General features: G+C 40.8%; 1 protein-coding gene across 4 annotated transcripts in view; it reads left to right on the top strand.

Moving 5' to 3' along the window:
- The window catches only part of LOC107396981 (probable flavin-containing monoamine oxidase A), a 125653-nt gene that overhangs the window by 7416 nt on the left and 91514 nt on the right, over positions 1-26723 (top strand). For all 4 annotated transcript variants that reach the window (XM_054744140.2, XM_054744141.2, XM_070552727.1 and 1 more), the window contains 4 exons: positions 111-225; positions 4809-4966; positions 7183-7272; positions 13214-13298. In XM_054744140.2, coding sequence (XP_054600115.2) covers positions 111-225; positions 4809-4966; positions 7183-7272; positions 13214-13298 — 448 coding nt within the window. The remainder of the gene's footprint in view (positions 1-110; positions 226-4808; positions 4967-7182; positions 7273-13213; positions 13299-26723) is intronic.

The following is a 26723-nucleotide window of genomic DNA, read 5'->3' as shown; positions in this document are numbered from 1 at the left end:
TGGCAAAATCAGATTTGGCTGCCACCTGCTATTCGTTTGTTGTTGTCTGTTTCAGCCTGAATCACAATGGTAGAAACCATTGTGTGTGATGTGGTTATTATATTTTTTAGATTGACACACTGAGTGGAACAGTGTGTGTCCACGATCCTTTGAAGACTCCAAATGCTGTGGAGCTGGACAGCATGACTCTGCATTCTTACATTGAACAACATGCTTGGACTGCAGGTCAGTAGAACATTTTCTGCCTTTAACCTTTTTACCTCTAGTTTTCTCCTTTTGGTTTTGGTCAGACAGACAGAAAGAAACATTCAGCAGACTTTTCTACACAACCAGGACCAGATGTATAAATGATCAAGGCACAAAAAAATAGTTGGTGTCTTTTTCAGGCCGTGGCCTTCAGGTTTTCACTCAGGTGTTTGCACTGGAATATGAAGCAGCTGCAAAGGGACTGGTGCCTCAAGCAAAGGAATTCAACCTTGGGGTCTTGCTTATGACTGTTAGGGTAGGACTTATGGAGGTTTTCTATCAGTACTTACTCGCCACAACTCAAATTAGTTTGGTTTGGTTGGACAGGATTTTTGTCAGTAATAGGTTGCTGCCAGCTTCTCAGTACCCTCTTTGATGTGGTTCCAAGCTTACCAAGTTGGGTAGAAAATGCAACATCAGCACCTGTTGGTCACTGAGTGGCTTGAGCAGTAATATAAAGACAGATTAATCAGGACTTCATCTTTAATAATGAGGACATCACTCTGAGTCGGAACAGCAGGAGAATGCCTTCTCCAGGTCAGGGATGAGGTCCTGCCCCAAGTGGAGGAGTTTAAGTGTCTCGGGTCTTGTTCACGAGTGAGGGAAAGATGGAGCGTGAGATCGATAGGCAGATTGGTGCTGTGTCTGCAGCGATACGGGCGTTGTACCAATCCGTCATGGCGAAGAGAGAGCTGAGCCGGAAGGTCGATTTACATTTCTACCTTCACCTATGGTCACGAGCTTTGGGTAGTGACCGAAAGAACGAGATCATGGATACAAACGACCAAAGTGAGTTTTCTCTGCAGGGTGGCTGGGCTCTCCCTTAGAGATAGGGTGAGAAGCTCAGTCATCTGAGAGGAGCTTGGAGTGGACCTACTGCTCCTCCACATTGCGAGGAGCCAGTTGAGGTGGCTTGGGCATCTAGTTAGGATGCCTCCTGGACGCCTCTCTGGTGAGGTTTTCTGGGCACGTCCAAATGGGAGAAGACCCAAAGGAACACTGGACACACTGGAGGGACTATGTCTCTCAGCTGGCCAGGGAACGCCTTAGGATTCCCCCGGAGGAGCTGGCTCAAGTGGCTGGGGAGAGGGAAGTTCGGGCCTCCCTGCTTAGGCTACTGCCCTTGTGACCCGACCCTGGGTAAACGACTGAAAATGGATGGATGAATGGATGGTATTGCTCTGATCTGTTTTGAGGAAAGAAGGCTGAGTCTAAAGGCAGAGGCATTGATTGGCTGGTCCATTTACATTCTAGCCCATACCTTAGGTCATGCAGTTAGTATCATGGTGGAAAAAGAAAAGAATCTGGCTGAAATGAGCTTCCTCCATGGGGTCATCCTTGGAGATGAGGTAGGTTTGGAGAATACAGCTGCTGCTCTTCCTCATCAGAAGGTATCATCTGAGGCGGTTTGGAAGCCTGACTAGGATAGTTCCTGATTGCTTCATAAGAAAGTTTTCCTTGCCAAGTCTTACTGAGTTGAAACTTTGGAGAAGACTCAGAACGTACTGGTGGGATCATACATCCTCTCTGGCCTGGAAATGCCTTGAACACCATAGAAGGAGCTGATGTAAAGGGAAGTAGCTGGGTAAAAGGATGTCTTGACTTTTCACCTGGACCTGTTACCTTCTCCACACACCTTGGGATAAGTGGAAACAGATGGTATCATTTTCCAATGCAGAAAAATGCCCAGGGGAAACTGCTTAGCATTCTTCAGAATTTGCATACATGTTTTCACCGCAAATGAAGCCCCAACTAGTAAACTGGAACTAGACTAAACAGGCAGGGTTTAAAAGAAAACAAAACAGACAATTTCAATGAAATTTTGGTGAAATATATTGAATTTAATTATGTGTGATGAAATTTTCTAATTCACTACTTGAAAAAATAAACGGAAACACTGAGAACATGGCTGCCTCATTCAACAAAAAGAGACAATAGCTCCAAGAACAACGTTTACCAGAGCTTCTTTTGACATTTCAGTAAAATTCAAAGCTTTTAGCATGTTTTTCTACTGTAATAACTGTATATATATTTTTTATCTTTTTACCGTTCTTCAGGTAAAAGCAGATTAACACGTCTTATTTACAACTGGCATGGCAATGGGGCTGTAAAATAAAACAAATGTTAAAATGAAACAATTATGCAATAAAATCACAGCATTTACAGTTGTTCTTTAAAATAAACATATTCTGCTGGTTTTCCAGCCTGCACAGGACCTTGGTTAATGTGAACATAAATTCATTTTCAGCTTTGCTTTCAGACCCCAGAGGCAAATGAAACACATCATTATTCTTTAGTGGGATGATGGTTCAAGTCTGATTTTGTCTCGTTATTGGTTTTATTGTGTTATTAAGTTATGGTTGCTAATTATATCTATAATTCAAGGATGGCTACTCTGGGTATTTTGAGAGGAATATTTAGAGGTGATTGTTTTTTGTTGGCAGAAGATGAAAGTTGGCTCATGTGCTGCTTTATTCTTCTAAAGGCTGTTAAAGTAAAATTGCCATCTGTGCATTTATGTCTACGTCCTGCCAATCAACAGATTCACCAAAGACTGCATGACTCAACTTGGAAGCTTTAACTTTTGCAGATATAGACGTGTTCTTTCAACGTTGATTGCTCCTTTTTCCACACAGCTGTTTTTGTTCTTTTCATGCTTTTAAACGTGAAACCGATACACAGAAATCCTACTGCTTTACTCTAAATGTTCTTATTTCATATTAGGTTTATTTCAGTTGCTTTCTTTCTCGTGTCTATTTGATTACATTGTTAATAACGTGATCAAAAAATCCAAATGATGCATCGGATGTAAACATTTAGATCCAATTATGGCAGGAGGTCAGGATGAAAGTCCACTTGTGAAAACATTTACTTACTTTTTGTAGTACAGACTCTGAACCAGGAAATGGCTGCAGGCAAGAAGTTCTGGACCAGCCAGTGACTCTATCTCCTAGCCAGTAACTGGCCGACAGTCATGTTTCCGGACCAGGTCAGAACACTACGAACCGTTGCAACACAGAGACTAGAAAGTAGAAGGAAAGTTGGGGGAACATAGAACTATGCTGCTGAAAAAAGCTGCCCAACCAAACTGGTCCCATCCGAGTCACGCTGAGCAGTGCTGTCGGCAAACCTTCTAAGGAGGTTGTTGCACTTCATTGAGCTTATTGACATGTTCAAGAATCCAGTTGGTTTTCATTGTTTATTTTTCTGAGTTTGATGACATGGTGCAAGATCCAGCTGGAAGTAGCCATCAGAGGATTGGTCCACTGTGGTCATAAAGGGATGGACATCAACAATACTCAGCTAGGCTTTGGTGTTTGCTTGATGCTCTGCTGATAAGGGGTCCAATGTAAAGGTCAACCTACTACCCCCACACCATTACACCACCAGCTGCTTACTGAGGGAGAAATTCAGCTGAAATCAAGACTTAGGAAACGTTTCTCCATTGTCTTCTGTTCCAGTTCCGGTGATCCTGTGTGAATGATACCTTCAGTTTCCTGTTCTTAGTGACGCTACTGCTTTGGTTCATCTGGAGCATGGTGTTATGATTCGGGGATGGTTTTCTGTAGACCTTGGCTGAAATCCATATTTATTTAGTGCTGATATAATTTTATTGGAGACAATTTTAACAACTTTTAATTGTTGGTTTAGCTATGCAGTAAATGCTGCTACCGTTTGATCATCTAGAACCTGTCTGTCTTTTTCCACTGACACCAAAAATAATTTTCTTCCAACAACTGCTGCTTACTGGAAAACTTACAGATAATTCTCTGTAAACCGTAGAGAGGAAATTCTCAGACCAGCCCTTCTGGTACCAGCAACCATGCCACATTTAAAGTCCCTCGAACCCCCTTTTTTAATCCCTACTCTGATGCTCAAGTTGAGTTTCAGCAAGTTGTCTAGATGACTAAATGCATCAACTTGCTGCATTCTGACTGGCTGATTTGTGTTACTAAGCAATAAAGCAAGTGTACCTAATAAAGTGGCCAGTGCATGTGGCTTTAAAGCTAGTAAAACACCCAAACCTCAGTGTTGTCAGAAGTTATTCTAGTGGAATATTATACAATGAGGTAAAAGATGGAGCCTTAAATGTTTCCTTTTCTATTTTTAGTCACAATAAAGTTTGTACTTAAATACTTCCAGTGACAGGATTCAAAAGGTGATGCTCACCAGGCATAACATTTACTGTCTCAATCTGGCAGGCAAGCATGCATCTGCTCATGCTTGCATCTGACAGATAACATTTTGTTGATACGTCTTGTCTGGTGGTGTGAATGGTCTTGTGGCTTTAACTGGCATAATCAGATGTTTTTGCCAAATTTAACGACTCTGCAGTGCCGGATTTATTGGCGTCATGCTAAAAAAGTAGTCGGAATCTGACAAGATGATTACAGGTAACGATTTTTCTCTCGAGCAGAACTATAACTTCCTTCTTTCTTTTTTTGTGGTTGAACAAAGTGCTGTTTTGCAGCTTGCAAAGAACAACAGTTTTGAGTGCTGTCTTCGCAGAGAAATGTGTCTTATTATTGCTCGTCTCTTGTGTATCCATCCCTCCGTGGCAGAACTGAAGGAGCAGATAGGAGTGTGCAGCAGATCTGTTTTTGGCATGGAGCCTTCCCAGATGTCCTTTCTATTCTTCCTCATGTACTCTGCAGCAGCTGGAGGCTTGCTGGCACTTCTGGAGAGCACTCCAGGCTGTGCCCAGGAGTTCAAGATAAAGGTACACTGGTCTGATCATTTCTCCTACTGCTATTGTTGACTTTGGCACTTTTAAAACTGGAGATCACACAGGTAAACTAAGCTTCTCCACTGTCCACTCATCTCATCCCATGTCTCATAAAACGCAGCTTTATAATCTCTGAAACATTTATTTGGACCGACTATTTCTTCCATCAAACATATATTTCCAAAGTAACCCCACTTTGTACTCCTGCATCAGTCTTCAGGTTTGCCACAGTGGAAAAGTGTAGAAAAGGGCTGAAAGCCAAAAAAAAAAAAAAAAGGCTGTAAAAACTAATGGATTAACAAGGTCACCCACAAAACTGCATTAGGGCTTTTTGTTTCAAACGTCCATAACAGAACTTTTTTTGTTCCACTGTTTTCCTCCACAGCAGGTTTCTCCAGATACACTCAGAAGAAATTACTGTAAACATCCAAAAAGACTTAGAACCAGTGAGAGGTCGATTTAAAATGTAGTCTTGTTTTGGATGCACCTAAAAGAAATCAACTTACATCAATCGGGCTTTCTTATTTTATTGCTAGTTTATGCCATATACTTTCATTTCTAAACAAAATAGTCAACATTTGACTTATTGTTCTGCATGCATGACTGATTTAAGGGCTTGGCTACATTAATTTACATCAGTAGTTTCCAACCTTTTTTCACGAGGACCCCCTTTCCTGTGTCCAAGACGAGCCAGGGCCCCCCAACCCCACCCCTACTCGCATGCACACAGTTAAAAGTGAATAATTACAAACTTTGAACAGACATACAGAGTTATGGCTCTTACACAGATGTTTGATTGTACTACTGGGTATGTTATCTGGATTTCTGCAGCTGTGTCAGCGCTCAGAGCTCTTCCATTTTATTGGAGAGAAAGCGGACATTTCCCATAATCACAAAGGGTAGATGTTGTTAATATTTCCGTTCCTTCTCCACAGCGTAATTCTGCTGCGTCTTTGTTTTTCGTTTCTCCGTAATTCTGGAGGTGGAACCAGCGTTTCACATGGAGAAGTTAGCTGCTTAAGAGAGCTATCACTAGCTGTGCCTACATTAAGGGCATTAAAACATTCACAGAAGAAAAAGCAAAGAATGAAAAGAGAGCTAGCTGCAGCCCACCTCATGCTCTCAGTAACCCAACGCGATCTTTCCTTTTTCGTACTTTGGAGTCCATCTTCATGGTAGCAATTCACCGCTAAATAAACCTGAAATTTTATAGTCTACATTCGCACTCAAAACAGGAAGTCAATTTCATGAGATTTGCAACAAAAATGGTAATGCTTAACATTTAAATTAGTCTTTTAAAGTTAACTTGAGTTACTTGCTAAAAATATATTTCAGCTTTATAAATTTCAGGACTTGAAATTGGATTGGATTTGAAGTTTAAAGATCAGATCGGGATCGGGAGCCTAAAAAAGGAAAAGGAAACAAGTCTATGCATGCATTTGTGTATATATGTATGTATATATGTATATAACTTTATGCTTCATTCTGTGTAACTTGTTTTCTCTCTTTTTTTCAATTCATGGGGTGAGGTTGTGTTGGCCAACCAGTCCAGAAAGTATATTGTTCAAATTTTTTAAGAATCATATGCTTGTTTCATTTATATTAATGTTATTTTAGTTAAAAGGGGCAGACAACATTAGTTTTTCTTCTTTCTGTCCCCTTTTTCATTTTGGCTTTTAGCCATTTAGTTCTGTATTTTTATTTTAATGTCAATAAATGAAAAAAAATGCTGACAGTGAAATCCTTAATTTTGATATATCAATAATGGTTTTATGGTCAATTCATGTTTTTCTGTTACTTGTGTACATAAAACTGAAAAAAAAAAAAAAAACCTAAAACCGAGTCAGGGGTAGTATAGTTATGTCCTATTTCTCATATAAAACAAGGTACTGTATTCATGTGGCTGAATGATGAAAATGCAGCAGAGGTTCATTTAACTAAATGAGTGGAAATATTAGCTTATAGTTAATTTTAATATATTTGTGTGTTGAATCAAATGTTTAACAAAAATCTTTATTCCATAAGAAAAAAATAGATAAAACTGTGTAGAATTTAGTATATTGAAGGTTATATTTTTTCAGCTGGAACAATTCAGCTAGTTTTTTAATTCTAACCAGAACAGCCTTGATTTGGCTAATTAAACAAAATAAGTCAAATATCTTCAGTCAATGCATATTAGGTCTCATCGTGTCGTATCTGTCTCTCTGCAGGGAGGCACCCAGCAGCTTTCTAAGTGTCTGGCAGAACGTGTTGGGTGGAAGAATGTCCGCCTGGGCTCTGCTGTGACGACCATATGGCAGGTAGAATACAGTAACGTTTCACTCAGGGACTGATGAGGCGCAACACTGAGATAACAGGTTCCTTGCTGGGGAAACAGCCCATCTCGTGTGAGGGGACTGTCTGTTCCACCTGAATTTCTCCCTCATTCACAGCTGAGAGACCAAAGTCGTATCCGTGAACTCCTAAGTGCACCGGACTCCATCAATATAATATTAATTCCTCCAGGAACCCGTTCTTGTACTCATTGATTCCTGAGCTGTAAAGTAAAGGTAGGAAATAGGGGATGATCAAATATTTACCATGATAGGATATGTATTATAGAACACAGAAATAAATGCTGAACTCCAGTGAGTGAGAAGTGTCTGGTGTCATGAGGCCCAAATTCATCTGACTTAATTTTTTTCCTTGTGAAAAACCAATGTGAAGGCAGATATTATTGGAATTTTTTAAAATTATTCATACAATTACTTATTTTTTCTGAATATTTATATGTGATAGAACCATCAGAAGAATTACATAAGATAAAATTACAGCTATAAAGCTTTTGACTATTCAAACATGAATGTTGGCTGATTTTTATGTTTACCGTAATTTCCGGACTATAGAGCGCACCTCAATATAAGCCGCACTGGGCTAACAGCCGCAGATATCTACTGAATTGAAAACGTAGTTTAACTGAACGTAACTGAACTGATCAGTATCAAACAAAACAGAAAAGTTATTGATTAGTTTATTCATCGTCCTCCTGCGCACTGAAACCACTGAAGTCATCTTCTTCAGTGTCGGAGTTGAACAGCTTCAGAAGAATTTCGTCGCATACCTTTTCTGTGGCGATGTCAGTGTTGCTCTCCGTGTTGCTGTCATCATCCCGGAGTGAAGCTATTAAAACAAGCAGCACCGTTTTACTGTGAAAAAAATCCTCCTGGGTGCTTTCCGTAGCTCTCCTTTAACCATTCCTTCATTAGACTTCCCAGCATCCATCCTTTCTGGTTGACTAAAGCCGCACCTCATTATAAGCCGCATGGTTCAAAGCGTGGGAAAAAAGTAGCGGCTTATAGTCCGTAAAATACGGTACTTATTTTTACCTCTGCAGCAATAACATTTTGGATCTTATCCTACTGAGACCATCAACACCCCCCTCCGCCACTGTATATGAGATGGATATGGTCGGGTACGAAAGAGATTAAGGCAGCAGTAGTTCAGGAGGTAACTCTGCTGTTGCGTCTTTGAGCAAGACACTTCACCCTCTGGTGACGCCTGTGCTTGGTGGCCTTACCTCTGTCAGTGCCCCAGGGCAGCTGTGGCTACAATGTAGCTCATCACCATCAGTGTGTGTGAATGAATGATTCACTGTAGTGTAAACCACTTTGGAGTCCTCTGGTTCAGAAAGCCCCTATACAAGTGCAGGTCATCTATCATTCATAATAACACGGCTATGTAAAGACCACCTATCAATTATGAATTATGAATGAATTATTAATGCAAATCATTAATAAGTCCTAATATATAATATATGTTAATGACTCAAGTCATAATACTGACATCTCTCTGGGCTATAAATTTAATTTGACACCATCACTTATTTTCGTAACTCACTTACTAGGGTCGGGGGAAGCTGGTGCTGTTTAAAGTCACCAGGTAACCTGACCGGCATTTTATTTGTGTGTTGGAGGAATCTGGAGAAAACCCACACATGCAAGGGGAGAACATGCCAGGGTTTTACCCACCAACCTACTTGCTGCAAGGCAACAGTGCTACCCACCATGCCACTGTGGAGTTCAGCATCAGTTCAATAACGGCATCTTGGAAAATTATTAATTTTAAAATAAATTTCAGATTATTTATTAGAGATAAAACAATTATTTAATAATTGATTGTTTAAGTTACTTACTTTTAAGTATTCAGTGACAACTCATTTTAAAAATCCCACAAAATAGCTGTTCTTGACTTTTAAAATGTAAAGATTTTTTGATTTCCATGTGATAACGCTGGTATCTTCATACATGAAGCTGCATTTACAAATCAGATCAAAAGAGTTTATTCGAGTTTTGGGTTAATTTCACACAGACAGGTCTTAAACTACAGAAAAATGTCATTCTAGTTCCAGTCTCTCATAGACTATTTAAGAGTTGGACAATGGGTGGAAAACCCAATCTGTACATGTTTTCTACAGACCCATTTAGTACAAGGCTGCTGGAAGCTTTATCATGTAGACTGAACTGAGTGAGAAGCTGGACACAACCTTGACATTTTGCCAGTCTATCAACGTGCCAACACATATTGACGCAGAAACACATTTACACTGACACTCACAGCTACGGGCAATTTGGAGTCTCCACTTGGTCTCAGCTGAAATGGAGCACTGACAAAAGCCCACACTTTTAGGTCCCAGTTGGTGAGGTTGACTTTACACCCAGGATGTTCTTGTTGAAAGAGGACAATGCAATGATACATTTGAGTCTCCCCCACCAAAAAAAAAAAAAAAAAAAAAAAAAAACACTCATTAGCTTGACTTTGAGTAGGCATGGGTCTAAATCACAAAATCTGGAAACAAATAGAATACAAAATAGCCAAAGAAGTGTTAGAAACTTTCCATGGTGTCTTTTTATCAACAGCATGTGAATCGCTTAGAAGATCTTGCAGGCCGTGTGTAGTATTTAAACTTTCTTTCGTGTGTGTGAATCAACAAGAAGTCACCAGCAGGAGTCTTGTTCTGCATCCTGTTTACCAGCTTGACTGAGGAGGCTGGATGCTAATTTGGATAATCTGTAGGCCCTAAAGTTCCAAAGCATGCATAATGCTCAAACAGTCAAACAGATGATTTCATTTTGACAGTAATTCTCCAAACATACATGTTATCCAGCCAATTTTCTTGTTCAAAAGAGAGAAAGAGGAATAACAAACCTGCACCATCTTCCCCCTACCTCAGTGTTCAATAACTGACATTGTGAGGATCCAGCTCCCTAAAACACTGCACATATTTAATATATTAATGGAGAAAGCTTTGAAAAATGTTTTGGCAAGGGCATCACTGAGCCACTCACTTTCAAACTAATGAGGTATAAGCTTGTAAACCCTTGTAATAGAGGGGCTAAACTGAAAGTGCTGCACGAAGGACCCATAAAACACCAGACTCACATTTTCATGGTGCTTGGGCTAAAAATTGCCATTGGGCGTGAGAGTTTTCTCCAAATCGAGTTATCGCTGCTGAGGCCAGCTGAAGCTGTTTGTTGAACACAACGACTGGCATGTGACAACAACTTTTTCCTGAGCATGTGGCAGTTTCCCCAGACACAATAATGGGAAATTAGACAACTCATGCTGTCCCTTTTGTGTGACTTCAGGCCTCGTCCATATGCTGTTTCATCTGAGCATGCGATGAGCGAGTATTTCTTTCTTTGTGTAAAAGAGGGAGAGTTTAGATTCATTAATTACGAGTATAATATATAAATGTGTCTATGTTATGTAGGTTCATTGTTCCAAATATGAGCTCTATAGGAGGATGCTGACTGTCAAAAGCACTTTCCCAAATGTGCTGTTATAACCCCCCTGTTACAGCTCTAATAGCCACATTTTAGTGTTGGTCGGTGTAATGATGTTGCAGAGGGTGACTAAACTGTGAAGTATCTTGTAGAAAACTATATGCATAATTAATCATGTGTTTGCCAGGAAAATAATTTGTACTATTTATTCTACAGAGAGGTTAACCTTTTGTTCAATATTTTATCTTTATGTTGTTTTTCTATAGATTATAACAGGTTTTCCATTTTGGATCCAAGTGGTCAGAAAGTAGTTCAAATGTGAGAGAAATATGTTATGTTTGAGGCATAATTTCTTCCTTGTATGTCCATAATTGCCCAAAGAAATTACATTTGCTATTTTTTTATTTGCATTTTAAGTGTAAATTGTGAGTCTGAATGCAGAGAGAAGTATTCATATTGAGTGACAGAAGTTTTTATATTCTACATTTCATATCTCTCCCTCACCATTAATAGAGAACACATAACTCTGGTTCTAAAAAAAAACCTTCACTGGCTTCCTATTCATCAGCGTATTCAATTCAAGACCTTACTGATCACCTACAAAGCTCTCAATAACCTTGCCCCATCTCATCTCTCTGACCTCCTACAACACCATCACCCTACGCGCCATCTCAGCTCTTCTGCCTCCAACCTGCTCTCTCAGAGAACTGCTTCAAAGCACATCACTATTAGAGACAGAACTTTTCTGTGGCTTACCCCACCCCATGGACCCTTCTCCCTCAGCACATCTGTGCTGCTGACTCACTACAAAAATTCAAAAAGCGTCTACAAACATACCTTTTCAATCAAGCATTCAAACCTTGTTAAGTTTTTCTCATTCTAGTTTGTCATGTGTGTTTGTCTCCTTATAGCACCCCTGAGTAGTAGTTAAAAGCACTTAAAAAACGTATACATTATTATAATTAATATTTTTATGATTAAATTGCTGTACTCTTGATAGCGTTTTACCTGCTTCTCTAATTTCAGGACCTGAGTCTGCGTTTACGGACTTTTAAAAGAGCATGTATAGAGTGACAGGTTACATTAGAGACGTAAGAAAGATTTATAAATGGGGGTCCAAAAACAGATCCTTGACCTACTCCAGCAATAATGTATCACTTTTTTCAGAAGTTACTGTGTAAACAGGCTGTTTGAATATGATTTTATCCATTTCATTTCATAAGCAGGAGACGTAATAACTTGGATAGCCATTTCCAAGGCTTTTTCCCTCATTCAGATTGGTGGGCCACTCTGCTGGAACTTAGAAAAATGAGCTGACATACCTGGCGCTGCAGTCTGGTTCCAGCACATTTCCTGCATGTTTTAGATCATGAAGTAGCAACTCGGGAGGGAGAGCGGGTTGTCTAATAATTATAAGGTTGCAGGCTTGATCCTGGCTCCCACCAGAGAATACTGCTGTTGTGTCCTTGAGCAAGACACTTATCCCACCTTACCTGCTGGTGGTGGTCGGAGCGACTGATATTGCCAGTGTTCGGCAGGCCTCACCTCTGTCAGTGCACCCCAGAGCAGCTGTGGCCACATCGTAGGTCATCCCCACCAGTGTGTGGGTGTGTGTGAATGGGTGGATGACTGATGGTGTTATGAAGCGCCTTGGGGGTTGTAGAATCATAAGAAGGCACTATACAAATACAGGCCATTTACCATGAACACAGCTGATTTGTTTAATTTAGCTCAAGACAATAAGGAAGGCTGGGGAAATGTTTCAGCTGTTAGATTAAGGTGTTAAAAAGTCGAAGGCACAGTGAAGAGATAGGTTTTGCTTTCGGTTTTATAAATGGACACTAGGGGGTGCTAAAAGCAAGCCAAAACGGCCTAGTTCCTGTTTAAAAACAAACTGTAATGGTGTTTTACAAATTCCTAAGAATGTAGTGAAGATTACAACAAGCACATCGTGACGGATGTTTTTGTATCTGACATCATCTGTGCCATTCAATAAATGAAACAATAGAGCTCAGTGATATTGATGTATGCATAAAACACATCTCACAAGCTTTTAAGGTGCTTCCCCCCTCCTTTCTTCAGTGCTTTCTTGACAAATGAGAAAGAAATCTCATATTTTTCATTCAGCAATGCTTTTCATGAGTTCAACCTCCTGAAGACTAATGTTTAGTTTATGAATTCATACGGGATAAAATGCTCAGATAACCTCAATAGTAGTCAGAAATACATAATTTAGTTAAACTGAAGGCTTCAAGAAACACATTAACAAATATACAAGTATAAGTGAGTGAAGCTGCTGGTAATAAGACATATTAAGCTTATTTATAATAAATATGGTGTATACCTACTGAGACTCATGATTCGTTTTCATCTTGTAGGAAATTACACTTACATGCTGCATCAGAATCTAATAAGATGGAATTTATCAGTAAATGTGCTAGTTGTGCCACAGTTAACCTCTGTTTAATTGTTTGCACAGGATGCCGAGTGGGCCAGGGTCACGACCAACAATGACACCTTCCTGTGCAGAGCTGTAATCGTCACTTGCCCCCCACATTTGGCAGGTCAGTGTGCGTCTCCCACGTCTGTCGAGTCACTAAATGAAATCCTCACTCATGCAGAAGGCAAATATCCCACTCTCTCATCAGCTCTGTCAAACGTGGCTAACTGTGCATCCATGCATTTTCATCAACACATTTCCTCAATCTTTTCTGGCTCCAGGGTGTGGAAGTCACATTGGCTTAAGTATATTCTGTCTGAGGTCAGGGCCTGGGCTCGGGGATTGCTTGGATTTGATTTTTAAACCAGTCGAAGAGTTAAAGCCAACACTTTAACTGAGGGCTAATGTGACATTCGCCATGGCTGGATGTGGGAAGCTGAAAGTGGTAAACACGTCACTGCCAACTTCTTTGAAATCAAGTGACTAAGGAGAGAAACATTTGGACACCTGCAGGGGTCTTGATTTTCATGTTCAAAATTAAACTTACAAATTATTACCAGAAGAAATGATTGCAAACAAGCTCAGTTCAAATGGTGGTCTCAAATGTGAATTTACATCATATTAAATTCATTTTGAACTATTTCATATTCAAACTGGTATCAAAGACTACCAAAAAGCTAAAGGTACAATTTATAGTTTTTTATTGTGAGTTTGTTTGCATTATATCTCTTGAACCACTTGTGTTGTAATAAAATTCTTAGTAAGTAATTGTTAGAGGTACATCCATAACTTACAAACCTTTGGAGGATTGCTAAGCATGACTGCTTCTGGTTAGAGACATTACCAAACACAAAAATGGCTACAGCTTACAGGTCACTGAAGTCTGGCAGGGCTGATAGCCATCCCCAACACGATCCAACAATGGATCTTTGTTCCATCCTTTGCCATAAGGTCACCCACTTGTCACTGGAGTCAACCTGACATGCTTTTAAGCAAAATACCTCATAAACAACCATATGGAGTTCAATGAAACTTTCACTACCCGATAATTTTTTGTACGAGTACAACTGAATCAGCCCAGTGCAAGCTGGTCACCATTGCCATTTGTCTGCAGAAAACAGAAAATAGCTATCATTCTATCAATTTTGCTGAAATGAAGATACATTTTGGCATTGTAATAGTTAAGATGCTGGTGAAGGTTCTCAGTCATCCAGGTCGTGGTACTGTAGGTCACTGGAGTTCTTTGGCTTCTTGAAGACATTTCACTTCTCATCCAAGGATCTTTGTCAATTCTAACTGAGGCCTAGTCCACACGTAGCCGGTTTTTTTTAAAAACGAATATCCGCCCCTCCAAAAACTTGCATCCACACCACCTCGTTTAAAAAAAACTCTGTCCACACGTACCCGGATAAATACGTTGTTAAGGACATGACAGACCTGTAGGCGGCAGTACTTCCCCGTTCTTAACCTCGTCCTTCGTCTGTGGTCTTCTGCAAGGAGCAGTAATTCCGCTTGCAAAAACAAACAAGCAAAAAGCGCTTGGACAATTGATAAAGCGAGCGCAGCTCTGAGAGCATCCATGCTGTCGGCTAGTGTAATCACAGGTCGCACACGTGATGTCAGGATTTTTTGTCGCGGAAAGTGACGTTGCGGACCTTAAAACTCCGGTTTTGTCTGTCCACACGCAGACACCCAAAACGGAGAAAACGCAGATCTTCACTTTGGCCGGAGTTTTTAAAAAGATCCGTTTTTGTGTGAAAAAACTCAGTTCTCGTGTGGATGACAGGCCAAAACGTAGAAAAATATCTACGTTTTGGCAGATCCTCGGCTACGTGTGGACAGGGCCTGAAATATGGGAGAGTCAAGCTTATAAGCTGTAGCTGTCTGTTGTTATTTAACAAGCAGAAACTAGAGCAGTAGAGTAAACCAGAGTAGTTTCTGCTTGTTAAGTAACAGTAGACTGCTCTATCACGGATGGGTGATGAGACACTGGAAAATATCAGAAAATCTTCCAAAACACTATAATGGTTATTGCTTTGTGTTGATGATTGCTGTTGCACAGTTACTGTTGCTTTAAGAGATGTGTTGGTTGTGCCATTAGATGTATAGAAAGTTGGTGAGAGCTGACGGAGCTGCTGGTAGTGAGATGCAGCATTAACCACACTGTTCTTTGGACTATTTTGATAAACACTTGTTAAGAGGAAAATGTCATTTTTTTCTGGTGTTTTAGTACTGCTCAATCGTTCAAATTTGAACAAATTACCTTATGTTTGAACAAGTGCATCCTTAAAGCTTCTAGTGACTAGATGTATAAGAATGCTCAGAAGTATGCATTGCTGCTGCAGCTGTAGAGATCTGAGTTGGTTTCTGATCATTAAATTTTTTTTTGTGTCATGGACGTTGTTCAAGTTGACATCAGACAATGCAGAGTTTTAAGTTTTTTGCTGAACAATATAAGAATACTTTGGTAATGTCCGACTGTCCGGTATGTTTTTGCAAGTGCTGCAGCTGATTGTGCAAGCTTGTTCATTTTTGGCTGTTGTCCCCTCCTTCCCACTGGTTACAAAAGCAGCATGTAATGCAATAGAGGTGTTTTACTTGCGAGGTCTCTTCCAATAGAGAGCATTTCAGATGCAAAACAGGAACAAAAACTTCCACATAGCTGGTCCTACGAGTTCACTAAATCATGGGAAAATTGCAATGTCAACAATGATTCCAGAAGTTTACACAATAACAAGCAAGGAGACAGATGATGTCCAAGATATATCCAAAATGGTCTGTGGCATATTTTCTGTTCTGTTTACCTTGGCTACAGACGTTTCACAGGAAATGATGTACTTATTGTACTAGTTAAGCACCTGTAAATCTGCCTGTGACTTTTATTTTAAAAGTTTCCAGATGTTTTATGCTGCTTTTGTGTTTGATTTCCTGTCATGCTCGATCTGAACTGTGGAATTTGTTGTGTTTTGGAAGCGTAGCGTGTAAAAAATAGAATCTAAGTGTAGTGGGTGCATCCTTTAGCCTCTGGAACTGGAACAGACTGCTGGATTCCTCACTCTGAATAAAAGTGAATCCACACGAATCCTACAAGACTTTACAACTTATAAGTTAATTAATCATATGTGATGAACGAACAAGACGTTTAAACCAAATGTTTGAATAATCTGTGCTTAAATCAATGAATTTGAAATGAATATTGTTCTTACAGTGATCCATTTATATCACAAATCACTGTGTTTGATTTAACAAGTTAATCATTATCTACACTCATATACATCTTCATAAGATACAAATTATGGTTAATTTTCACCTCACATAACATTTAAAGATTCTTTATTCACAGAATTAAGAATCTTGTATCTGAAGAAAGGCGTGGCTTTCTGAGGAATGTTGGTAAATACCCAGAAACTTGTCAAATTCTGATTTGCCAGAATGGCCAGAAATCATAACATTGTAGTTTAATAAAACAAGAAATACTTCCAGAATAATTCAGTTTCGAGCAGAGTTCCGAACCGGCCAATTCGGAACAAGCATCCTTGAGACATCTCTTTTAAATAAATGATAAATGACCCGCACTTGTATAGCGCCTCTCAGGGTAAGGACTCCAAAGCGCTTTACACCACAGTGTGTCATTCATCCATTCACACACACATTCACACACTGATGGTGATGAGCTACGATGTAGCCACAGCTGCCCTGGGGCGCACTGACAGAGGTGAGGTTGCCAGGCACAGGCGCCACCGGTTCCTCCGGCCACCATCAGCAGGCAAGGTGAGTTAGGTGTCTTGCCCAAGGACACAATAGCAGAATTCTATGTCCGGAGCCGGGATCGAACCTGCAACCTTCCGATTACTGGACAACCCGCTCAACCTATTGAGCTACTGCTGCCCATACAGTCAATCTGTTGGCACGCCCCAATCTGACACAGCCAGATGGCTCCCTAAGAGCCACATCCACTTTGGATGCCAACAAGCATTCCAGTGACCTGGAAACATCTCAAGACTGGACGGGTCATATCAGAGTTTAATCTACTGGCTTCAGGTGCCGTGAAGTCCACCCGACTTCTCACATTCTCGATCTGCTGGCGGTCTCCGGCAGGGTTTGTAGACACAACAGATTGTGTCTGATGCTGTTTACTTAATAATCAACTCTCTAGTTTATAGCAGACAACAAATTCTTTTACACCCAGATTTCACAATTTCTTTCAGATACAAAGATTCTGTTAAACTTCCAACTTACATCACACCACCTACACATCACATTCCATCACCGCATATCCACTCCATCACATCTCATTATTCATATCTTGTTATGTGTCATTAGTTTAGAAAAGAATAAAATTCCTTTTTAACTATATACCTGATTCTGTCTGAATTAATACGAAGTGTGTTTATGGTCCCTGAACACGTAAAAATAACTAGAATCTTCTGATTAAACATTCAAAGATCAATCAGATTGATATTTCATATTTATGTGGAATCATCACATCTTACTGGTCATAATTAATCTGCAGTCGTCATGCTATAAAATGTGACTGCTACACATGCAGTGGTTTTTTTTATTATAATGAGTTTACATATATGTTACATTTGTTCATTTTTAGACTCTGAGATATTGATATTTTGTAGCAAAGTTAAGAGGACTTTCTCCTTTCTTCTCTTTTCTTGTCCTCATCTTTCTACTTCAATCACAAATGGGAATGACAAAGGTCTACTTAGAGGACACAAGAAGAGGAACGGAGGGTGTACAAATTGAGAAATGAGACCAGGGAACGTTGAGACTTGATGTAGGTTGAAGTTGAGGCTGGAGTCAGGAATGCTTAGCCAGGTTTGTAAGGAGCTGAAGCTGGAGCTTGGGTCTACTTTGCGTTTGGACCTATTTGTCCTAAGTTAGCTACAGATCTGTCACTCACAGCCTCGTACTCAGAACCGTGGAACATGGCCAGGATTCCTAATGAGACAGGTCTGAGAGCGGTGCTGAATTATGCAGCATGGATTGCTTTAGCTCTTATGCCACAGTGAAACACTTTGGCCTTAAATCAGTACAAGGAGGTTGACAATGATCTTACCTCAAAAATAAAAAAAAGAAGATCTATCGAGACATCTCCTCTACAAAACGAAATTAGGGACACGGTAAAGACCTCTCTTGGATAGCAAAGGGTGGTGTTTTCTATCTATTTGCTTCTCTGTTTGGCTCAGATCTTGCATTCAGACTTTTCCATCCTCATCTCTTTCCTTTGAATAAATGAATGGAATAAACAAACAAAAGAAGCCCGATACATTTAAGTTCAGGGCTGTGAAGAGGCATGCCACTGGATTTACACACACCAGAGCGAGTTCTGGAAATGATCTGAGCTTTGCCAATAAATTATGCTTGTCCTGTTCTTGGCTCCTGGATTTATTTCCTCGTCCATCCATCTAGCCATCTATTATTTATGATGACTTCTGCCTGTTTTTTATCCCTTTTTTTGTTGCCACTTCTCTCTCACCTCAATGATTTATGAACTGTTTGGTCTCACTGCATTTTCAGATTGCTGTGCATGAAAAGAACTGTGTTTGCTCATTCTGCCACATCACAGAAGAAAAACTCCAGAGTAGCCTTTTGCAGTAGGCATTTAGAGAAAAGTGCAATTAGGCAAGCTAATTCAGCAGTACGCTTTTGTTTCGCAGAGAGAGCTGAACGTGTGTGTGGCAAACATGTCTGTGTGTGCATTTCTTTATCATTTAGTGGGTGAAGCTAAAGTTTCTGTCAAGATTTACAAAAGTGACTGTACCTGACTAAAGATGGGGGGCGGGGGTTGTTTGATTGCAAACTGAGTTTGACAATCAGTCACGCGACACCCATCTGACATCTCTTTTGTTGTGGAGGAGGAGTAGCTGTAATGAAAGCAGGCTGAGGCAGCGGTGTGGAAGCGATTACATCTGCCACTCACGCTTTAGTCCGGAGCTTTGTTTACACTAGTGAAAAAACAGGTAAGCGGTGCATTTGCATTGATTTGCCAACTGACGATGTGTGAGCTGGGATTCTGGGTCAGCGTACGCTGTGCTGTGAATGTAACTAATGGAGCCTAATTCGAGGATTAAATGTGAAGTGGGAGCTCGAGCGATTGTGGAGATAATTAACACGGTGTGGTTCTTATAAAGTTGGACGCAGTGGAAATAATGTAAGACGTCTCGTTGCAGTTTGCGTTTCTCCTGATGAGGAGTGTAGGAAGTGCTTTGTGGCAGATAAGTATGGTAATTGTGGTTTGTCAAAGTGCCAGTGACCAATAGAAAATGCAGGGAAAAAATTCTGGATTTTTGTTTTTTCATAGAGATGTTCTGATAGAAGGACGTTTTAGGACTCAGTCGTTTCACCTAAAACACCAACTTTGGTGGCCATGAAAAGCGTCTATGGACATTTCATGTTGGGCTGCATTTTCTTGGATGTCCAACTGCCCGTTTTGTGTGAGGGGGCTGGCTAAGTGCACATCAAATAGGAGTCAGCTAAGATGGCATCTCCAAGAGCTGTTCCAGACTCAACCAACTGGGAGAAGAAAGCAGGACAGGAGAATGTGGCTGAGAGAAAGGGTATTTGGGTTTTCCTCCAGGACATTGGAGCTGCAGAAAAAGGATGGGTGGGAATATATTTATGAGTAGTTAAGTGAAAATGTGATTTTAATTTTTCTCTCTGAATTAATTTTTATTTGAAACAGAGGTCAATATAAATGCGTTATTAACATGTTATCACATCAATTCATTAGTCACATCAAGTATTCAATCGTGTGTTAATGCATGTTTATATTTATTTAAATGATTTGAAAGTCCACTTTGCGCTCACTTTTATCAGTTTCTAAACCCATAAACACGCATTGTGTGTGTGTGTGTGTGTGTGTGTGTGTGTGTGTCTGCTCTGTCTTCTCGATCCCCAGTGAGTCGTGGCTGATGGCTGCTTATACTGAGCCAGGATCCTCTGGAGGTTTAATAATGATAATAATACATCAAACCTATATAGCGCTTGTTTAGGACACTCAAAGACACTTTCACACACTCTCACATTCACACACTGCTAGTGATGGCAAGCTACTTTGTAGCCACAGCTGCCCTGAAGTGGTTTGACAGAGGCCAGGCTGCCATTTGGCGCTGTCGCCCCTGCTCTGACCACCACCAACACAGGCAAGTTGGGTGAAGTGTCTTGCCCAAGGACACAACAGCAGAATACCCCTGGTGGGAGCTGGAATCGAGCCCATGACCCTCCGATCATGAGGAAACCCACTCTACCTCCTGAGTAGAGCCCTGCACTGAAGCCCTAGGCCCTCGGGTCGGCCCGGCCCGACGGCCCGAGGGCCGGGCTTCGGGCCAACGACTGTGCAATTACCTCGGACACGGGCCGGGCCGGGCGCCTTTATTTTTAATCGAAATCATTAAAAAAATTAAAACACTTAAACGCAGCAGTAGAGCCCTGCGCGGGACTGTTTTCTTCATCCCGCTCCTGCCCGCTCCTGCTGAATTTCTGACCATTACCGCCTGCAACCGCAACGTGTGTGTTACACTCCCGCCCGCACCTGCAGCGTACATGTCTGCTCCCGCCCGCAACCGCAAAACTCGGAGAAATTATTACCTCACAATAAAAGAGATGTATTGAGTTTGCGTCCTCAACATGTCATTTTATAGGTTATCCGCTTTCACCGCAGCGCTGCGCTCCGTTTCAATCAGGCTGTACAGCAGGATTTCCCCTAGCGATATTTTCTCTAAGTCTGATTGCTTCATGCTATAGATCGTTGGAAAGCTGCTTTTATGTACTTTTAGGAACCGTTGGAATTATTTGAATCTGATCAGCCATTCAAAAGTTATAAAACGGAGCATTTTGGATGACAAACTCGCACGTCTCTGAATCTTTGTTGTGATTCGTTGCGCTCAAGACAGGGAATCCCGGTGGCTACCGTAATGTATTGTATATGCACGGAAAGCCCCATTTTTAATCTTTTCAGCACTTCTGGAATTTTAATGATATCATGAACTAGAGCAGGGATCGGCAACCCGCGGCTCTTCTGATGCGGCTCTCTGTGCTTGTAAAATAATGAATGGATATTCAAATAAAATGCTTTATATTTTACTGAATTAATTTTATATCTTTAAGTGAATTCTATGAGAAGATTGTCTGCGTAAACCTGAACAGGTCCAACCCAGTCTTACTGTGAGACCGTGTTGGGTCACGCTTGTGCGTAATCATATGCGCTTATGAGCTGAAGAGGATGTGAGATTCTGGGCTTCTCCTTAGACAGGCTCCTGGATGTGTCACACATTGGAGACAGGAACAAGCGCTATTCAGCCAAAGTTTCATAATCAGGGAACATTTTCTAAGTGACAAGTCTCTCTGAGAGACAGGGTTTGGAAAACACTCGCTTCAGTGGGAGGAAGCTTCCCGCATGCGCTTCTGCGACGCTCGGATCCTGCACGTCTTTTAACACATTGGTCAGGATTGACGCACTTTGTTTTCATTTAGTTGGTTAAAAAAAGTCGGGCTTGGGCTCGGGTCGGGCCAGAGAATCCTGAAAACCTTTTCGGGCCGGGCCGGACACGGGCTCAGATTTTAGGCCCGTGCAGGGCTCTACTCCTGAGCTACTGCTGCCCTGTGTTTCTTCCTGTTAAAAGGGAGTTTTCCTCTCCACTGTTGCTAAATGCTTGCTTAGTATGAGGATTGCAACAAGTCACTGACACCAGTCAGTGACTTCTTGCAGTCTGCTGGGTTCCTTATATAGGAAACTTTTTACTGATTGGCTTAATGAACTGACCTGTATTGGAATGTTTACTGTGTGAAGGGCCTTGAGACGACTCTTGTCGTGATTTGGTGCTTTAAAAATAAATTGAGTTGAATTGAACGCTTCAAAGTGATACGGCGGAGGAATTTATAAACTATCAACCAAACCGTGCAGGCAGCTGTGGACATCGTGGTAAGCAAACAACTCTCATCCTTTTGAACAGCTTACTTTGGGGTTTTCTCACTGAAAACTTACAATCATGCAAAAAATGAGTTGTTACTAGAAGAAATTAGCTTTGTACTTTTGTTGTATCTGTGTACTCTCTCAAGTCCGTGACTCCACAAAGAGAAAACAACTAGTCATAAATGGAAAACATTGAAGATTTTCCCAGGAGTTAACATCCCATTAGGTTCACCCTGAGTTCAAACTGTGCAATGCTCATACTCAAGAGGCCGCAGTTAGCATGTTATATAATGACGTTTATGACATGACAGTTGGAGACAGACTAAACAAGTACGACTTGTTTGGAAAAGTTAGAAGGAGAAAGCCTCTTCTCGCTAAGTGGCCTCATACACCACGCTGACAACTGGATATTGGAAAAGTCTGGAATGTGTGACAACATCTCTCAAATGAACTTATGGGTGTGTAATGCATCAGCTGTGTTGTGCAACACCATTAATGTTTTACTCACTCATTTCCTGAACCACTTTTCCTCAGTACCGTCATAGGGAGCTGGCGCCTAACTAAACCAGTGAAAGAGGCGGGGGGAATCCTGGACAGATCCAGAACATCAGAGGGCCACACAGAGACAGCCTGTCACACACTCACTCAAACCTAGTGACAATTTAGGACTGCAAATCAAGCTGCATGATTTTGGCCTGCTAGAGTAAACGCACGTCTGCATGGGAAGAACATGCAAGCTAGATGCAGAAAAAGCAGCTGGGACTGGAACCAGTGACTTTTTTGCTGCAAGGCAACTGTGCTACCTTCCTGCAGCATCTCAGTGGTTTAGCTAACAACAAATGTCACACAGGCTTTACTCTCATCTATAAAAACCTGCTCAATTGAGCTGGTTTTTAAAACTAACTAAACTAGTTTATAAAACAAATTTTCTTAAAGTCAGTTTTTGATAATAATGACATATTTGCCTCTATAAGGCTGCTAGGACAGTTGTGTGTGGAGAAAAATGGTGTGGTGGGAGTCTGCCTTTACTACAGAGATTTCAATTTCAATAAGTGTCGAGGAACTGAGAAGGTAATTCACTAAAGGCTCTATGATGTAACCTGAATTTAGATACCGACATCTAACTTTAAAATTCAGATTAAATGGTTGATAAAGCGTGGTCCCTTTTTCTAATGGCTTTATAATATATTAAAGTTTTATTTTAATTTTTAATGGTATCCATTTGTAATCATTACCTTATTCTTTGAAATCAGCCCTGAGTATGGATACCGGGCCAGAAAAGGGACTAAAAGGTTTTCATATTTTAATTGTAGCCAACTCATATGGAGCCATTTGAGATGAAGTCTTCTTGAGTCATATACTTTTACTTGGTATTGAAACCATTACTTCTTTTTAGGAATGATCTCGCATATTGGATTGGCATCCACAATTTGTTAATTGTTCTTTCACAGATTGTTATGATCACTCAGCTCATTTAATTTTTATTTACACAATTCATAGTCACCAGTTAACCTAACGAGTGTTTTGGGTCTGTTGGAGGAATCCCAATTACCAAGTACCAATTACCTAGAGAAGATCCAGAGACTCCATGTGTCCATACTCTGTGCTAATTTGCATAAGATTTATTCTGGGTACTTCAGGCCTGCAAGGAGCATGCAGAAAGCCTGCAGCTGGGTGTTAAACCATCAACCTTCTTGCTATTAGCTAGGCCACCATGAAGGCACCATAATATCTCAAAATTCAGAACGTATCTAGCCAGCATGCAGAGGTGGGCCTTATATGGATATTTTTGGATAAACTGTATGGGTACTATTAGGGGTTGTCCCTGGTTGTCACGTTGGCCCCACAGGGCTTTTGCCACATTTGAAAAGTGTTTTCAGAGAGACCCTGAAAGTTTGACTCATACATGGGCCTGTTAAAAATCTATGTTGGCAAAACCTTGTGGGGCCACTATCGAAACTGTAGATAAGCCCATATGGTTTGCCTACATCCATATAGGGCCCGCCGATGCATGCTGGCGGCTAAAAATAGACTATTCACATGGGCATAGTATTTAGTATTCAAATATAGATATTGTTTCATCCTAGTTTTCAAATTGATCCTTACTCAGCAGGTAATCCACATTAAGATGGCTGACAGAAGAAACCATGTTTGGGACATGTCAACATCTTTTCTCTTCATTCTACAACAAACTGTTGGAGTCTGCCTTGTTTGCAGAGTTTTGAGTATCAAATACTTTATTATCATAGTTTACACACACACACACACACACACACACACACGCACACATGCACACGCACACGCACACACGCACACGCACACACAGACACACACACACACGCACACACACAGACACACACACAGACAGGCACACACACACACACACACACAGACAGGCACACACATACACACAGACACAGACAGACACACACACACACACACACACACACACACACACTTATGTTTGCTGTTGCTACTTTCAAATTGTATTTCTTCCTATCTGCCCATCATTAAGCTGCATCCTTGAATCATCATTCTTTTGATGTTACATCGAGATTTGAGTGGCTTTTCATGTTTCTCTTTGCATCCTTCTAACTGTCAGACCTTGAAAGGGCCTCTGTGCTATGCTGAAAGAGAATATTGGAAAAATTTCAAGCCTCATACTGAGGGCTAACTCAGATTTGACTCGCGTGTCAGTTACAGAGGAAATTGAAAGAAGGAAGGTCCAGTGTCGTATTCATAAAAATGAAGCCAGACAAGATCAAATGCCAGCCAGGGTGGTTTAAAAGAAAAAAAAAGATTTAAAAATGAGATAGACATGATGAACAGACATTCTGGGGGAAGTATTTTCGTTTCAAACACCTCTGAATATATTTACTGATGTTTTAAATGTCATCAAATAGGAGTTTTTCTTAAAAAAAAGTATGTTCCATGACAAATCTCAGCTTCTGATTGTATGTAAAACTGATCACAATCATCTACACATGCTAGTTCTACTGAAGTTCAACTGTTGGTGCAAAGACAATAGAGCTCCGGACCCCACGTGACTCTCAGTTAGTAGACGCCATTTTGGCAGGGAAAAAAGGTAAACAAACACGGATGTAACCATGAACATGAACGGGATCCGCTTGGATTTTACTTAGTCGGAGTTTACTTCACACTTTAAAACCGAAGAAATCGTTTTATATAGTCAGAAATTAAATAGACTAAACATCTCCGACCCTTACCGTGCCCCTGGGATACTTTTTAAAAACGCCAGAAGCTGTCGGAGCGGACTTCTTACCGGACCTGGCCGGGGAACCCCTTGGGATTTACCTGGAGGAGCTGGCTCCGGCGGCTGGGGAGAGGGAAGTCAGGGCCTCTCGACGCTACTGGCCCCGCAATCCGACTCCGGATAAGCGGATGAAAATGGATGGATGGATGGACAAATAACAGATTTACACATAAGTAGTTTAAATAGAGTGCTGTGCTGTTTGAATGTATAAACTGAACGCCAAGAGAAATCACTAGTCTGATTTTTTTCTCCGTGAATAAAATAAAAATGTCAGGCAGGAGCGTCTCAGGATCTGTCTCGGTGAGACAGATAATAGCAATCCAAAGTGCTTTTTATGTGTGATCTGACAATTGATCAACCATTGCTTAAAAATTAAATACAGCTTAGCCGGTTAATTGCTGTGATCATAAAACACATAAACGGCAGCACGCAGAAATCACGAGGCAACGTTTTACGTGATGTTTACTTGTTGCTATGAGTAATAAGACAGAAAAAGCCACGCCAAAATAAGTTTAGGAAGCCCACTAAGAATCGTAAGAAAAGCATTTAAAATAAATACCACACACAGTTGAGGAAACGTTGGTTTAAGTACCTGATATGAAGCGGTCGCTGCATAAGCGAAAACCTTTACTCTCGGGGTCCCACAGTTTCATTTTAGCCCGGTCACTAGTGCGTTTTATTACAATGATCCAACGTTTGCGACGCTCCGGATCTTGGGGAATCCCGTAGATGGCTCATTCATTATGTCGTCCGTGTCTGTTCTGCATCCTGGGGCACAACAGGAATCTACCATATTTCCAGTTTGATTGAGTTTTCTGACAATAACAAATAGCCCAGCTGCTGGCTTCTGCCTGCCTAATGGCGCCGTTTCGATTTGAACTGTTGCATGCCGGGAAACGTGACGTCAACTCCCGGAGCTCTATACAGCGATCATTTTACCTTAATTTCCGGACTATAGAGCGCACCTCAATATAAGCCGCACCAACAACAAAAAAAAGGTTTTCTACACACACGCGCCACACTCAAATACAAGCTGCGGTACAGAAGCCACATGCAGGTCTCCGGTGCACAGCGCATGTACAGCCATAACATAAGATAATTAGACAGAAATACGCTACACGGAGGTTTTTCGTTGTTGTTTTAATTCAAGAAAAGAAATTTTAAACACGGGTGAACGTGCCTGCAAGTTTAGAAAAGAAAACAGCACTGATAGCATTCATATTTCTGGATGGTTATAAAATAAAAACAGAACTGAGATGTTATTACCGGTTATTTGCATGCATGTTTAGAAGAACAGCGCTGACACAGCATTAATAAGCCCTGGATGATTAGAAAATAAAAAACTGCACACA

This window comes from Nothobranchius furzeri, chromosome 6, assembly GCF_043380555.1.
Source record: "Nothobranchius furzeri strain GRZ-AD chromosome 6, NfurGRZ-RIMD1, whole genome shotgun sequence".
Lineage (NCBI taxonomy): Eukaryota > Metazoa > Chordata > Actinopteri > Cyprinodontiformes > Nothobranchiidae > Nothobranchius > Nothobranchius furzeri.
This window is presented reverse-complemented; position numbering and strand designations above follow the sequence as displayed.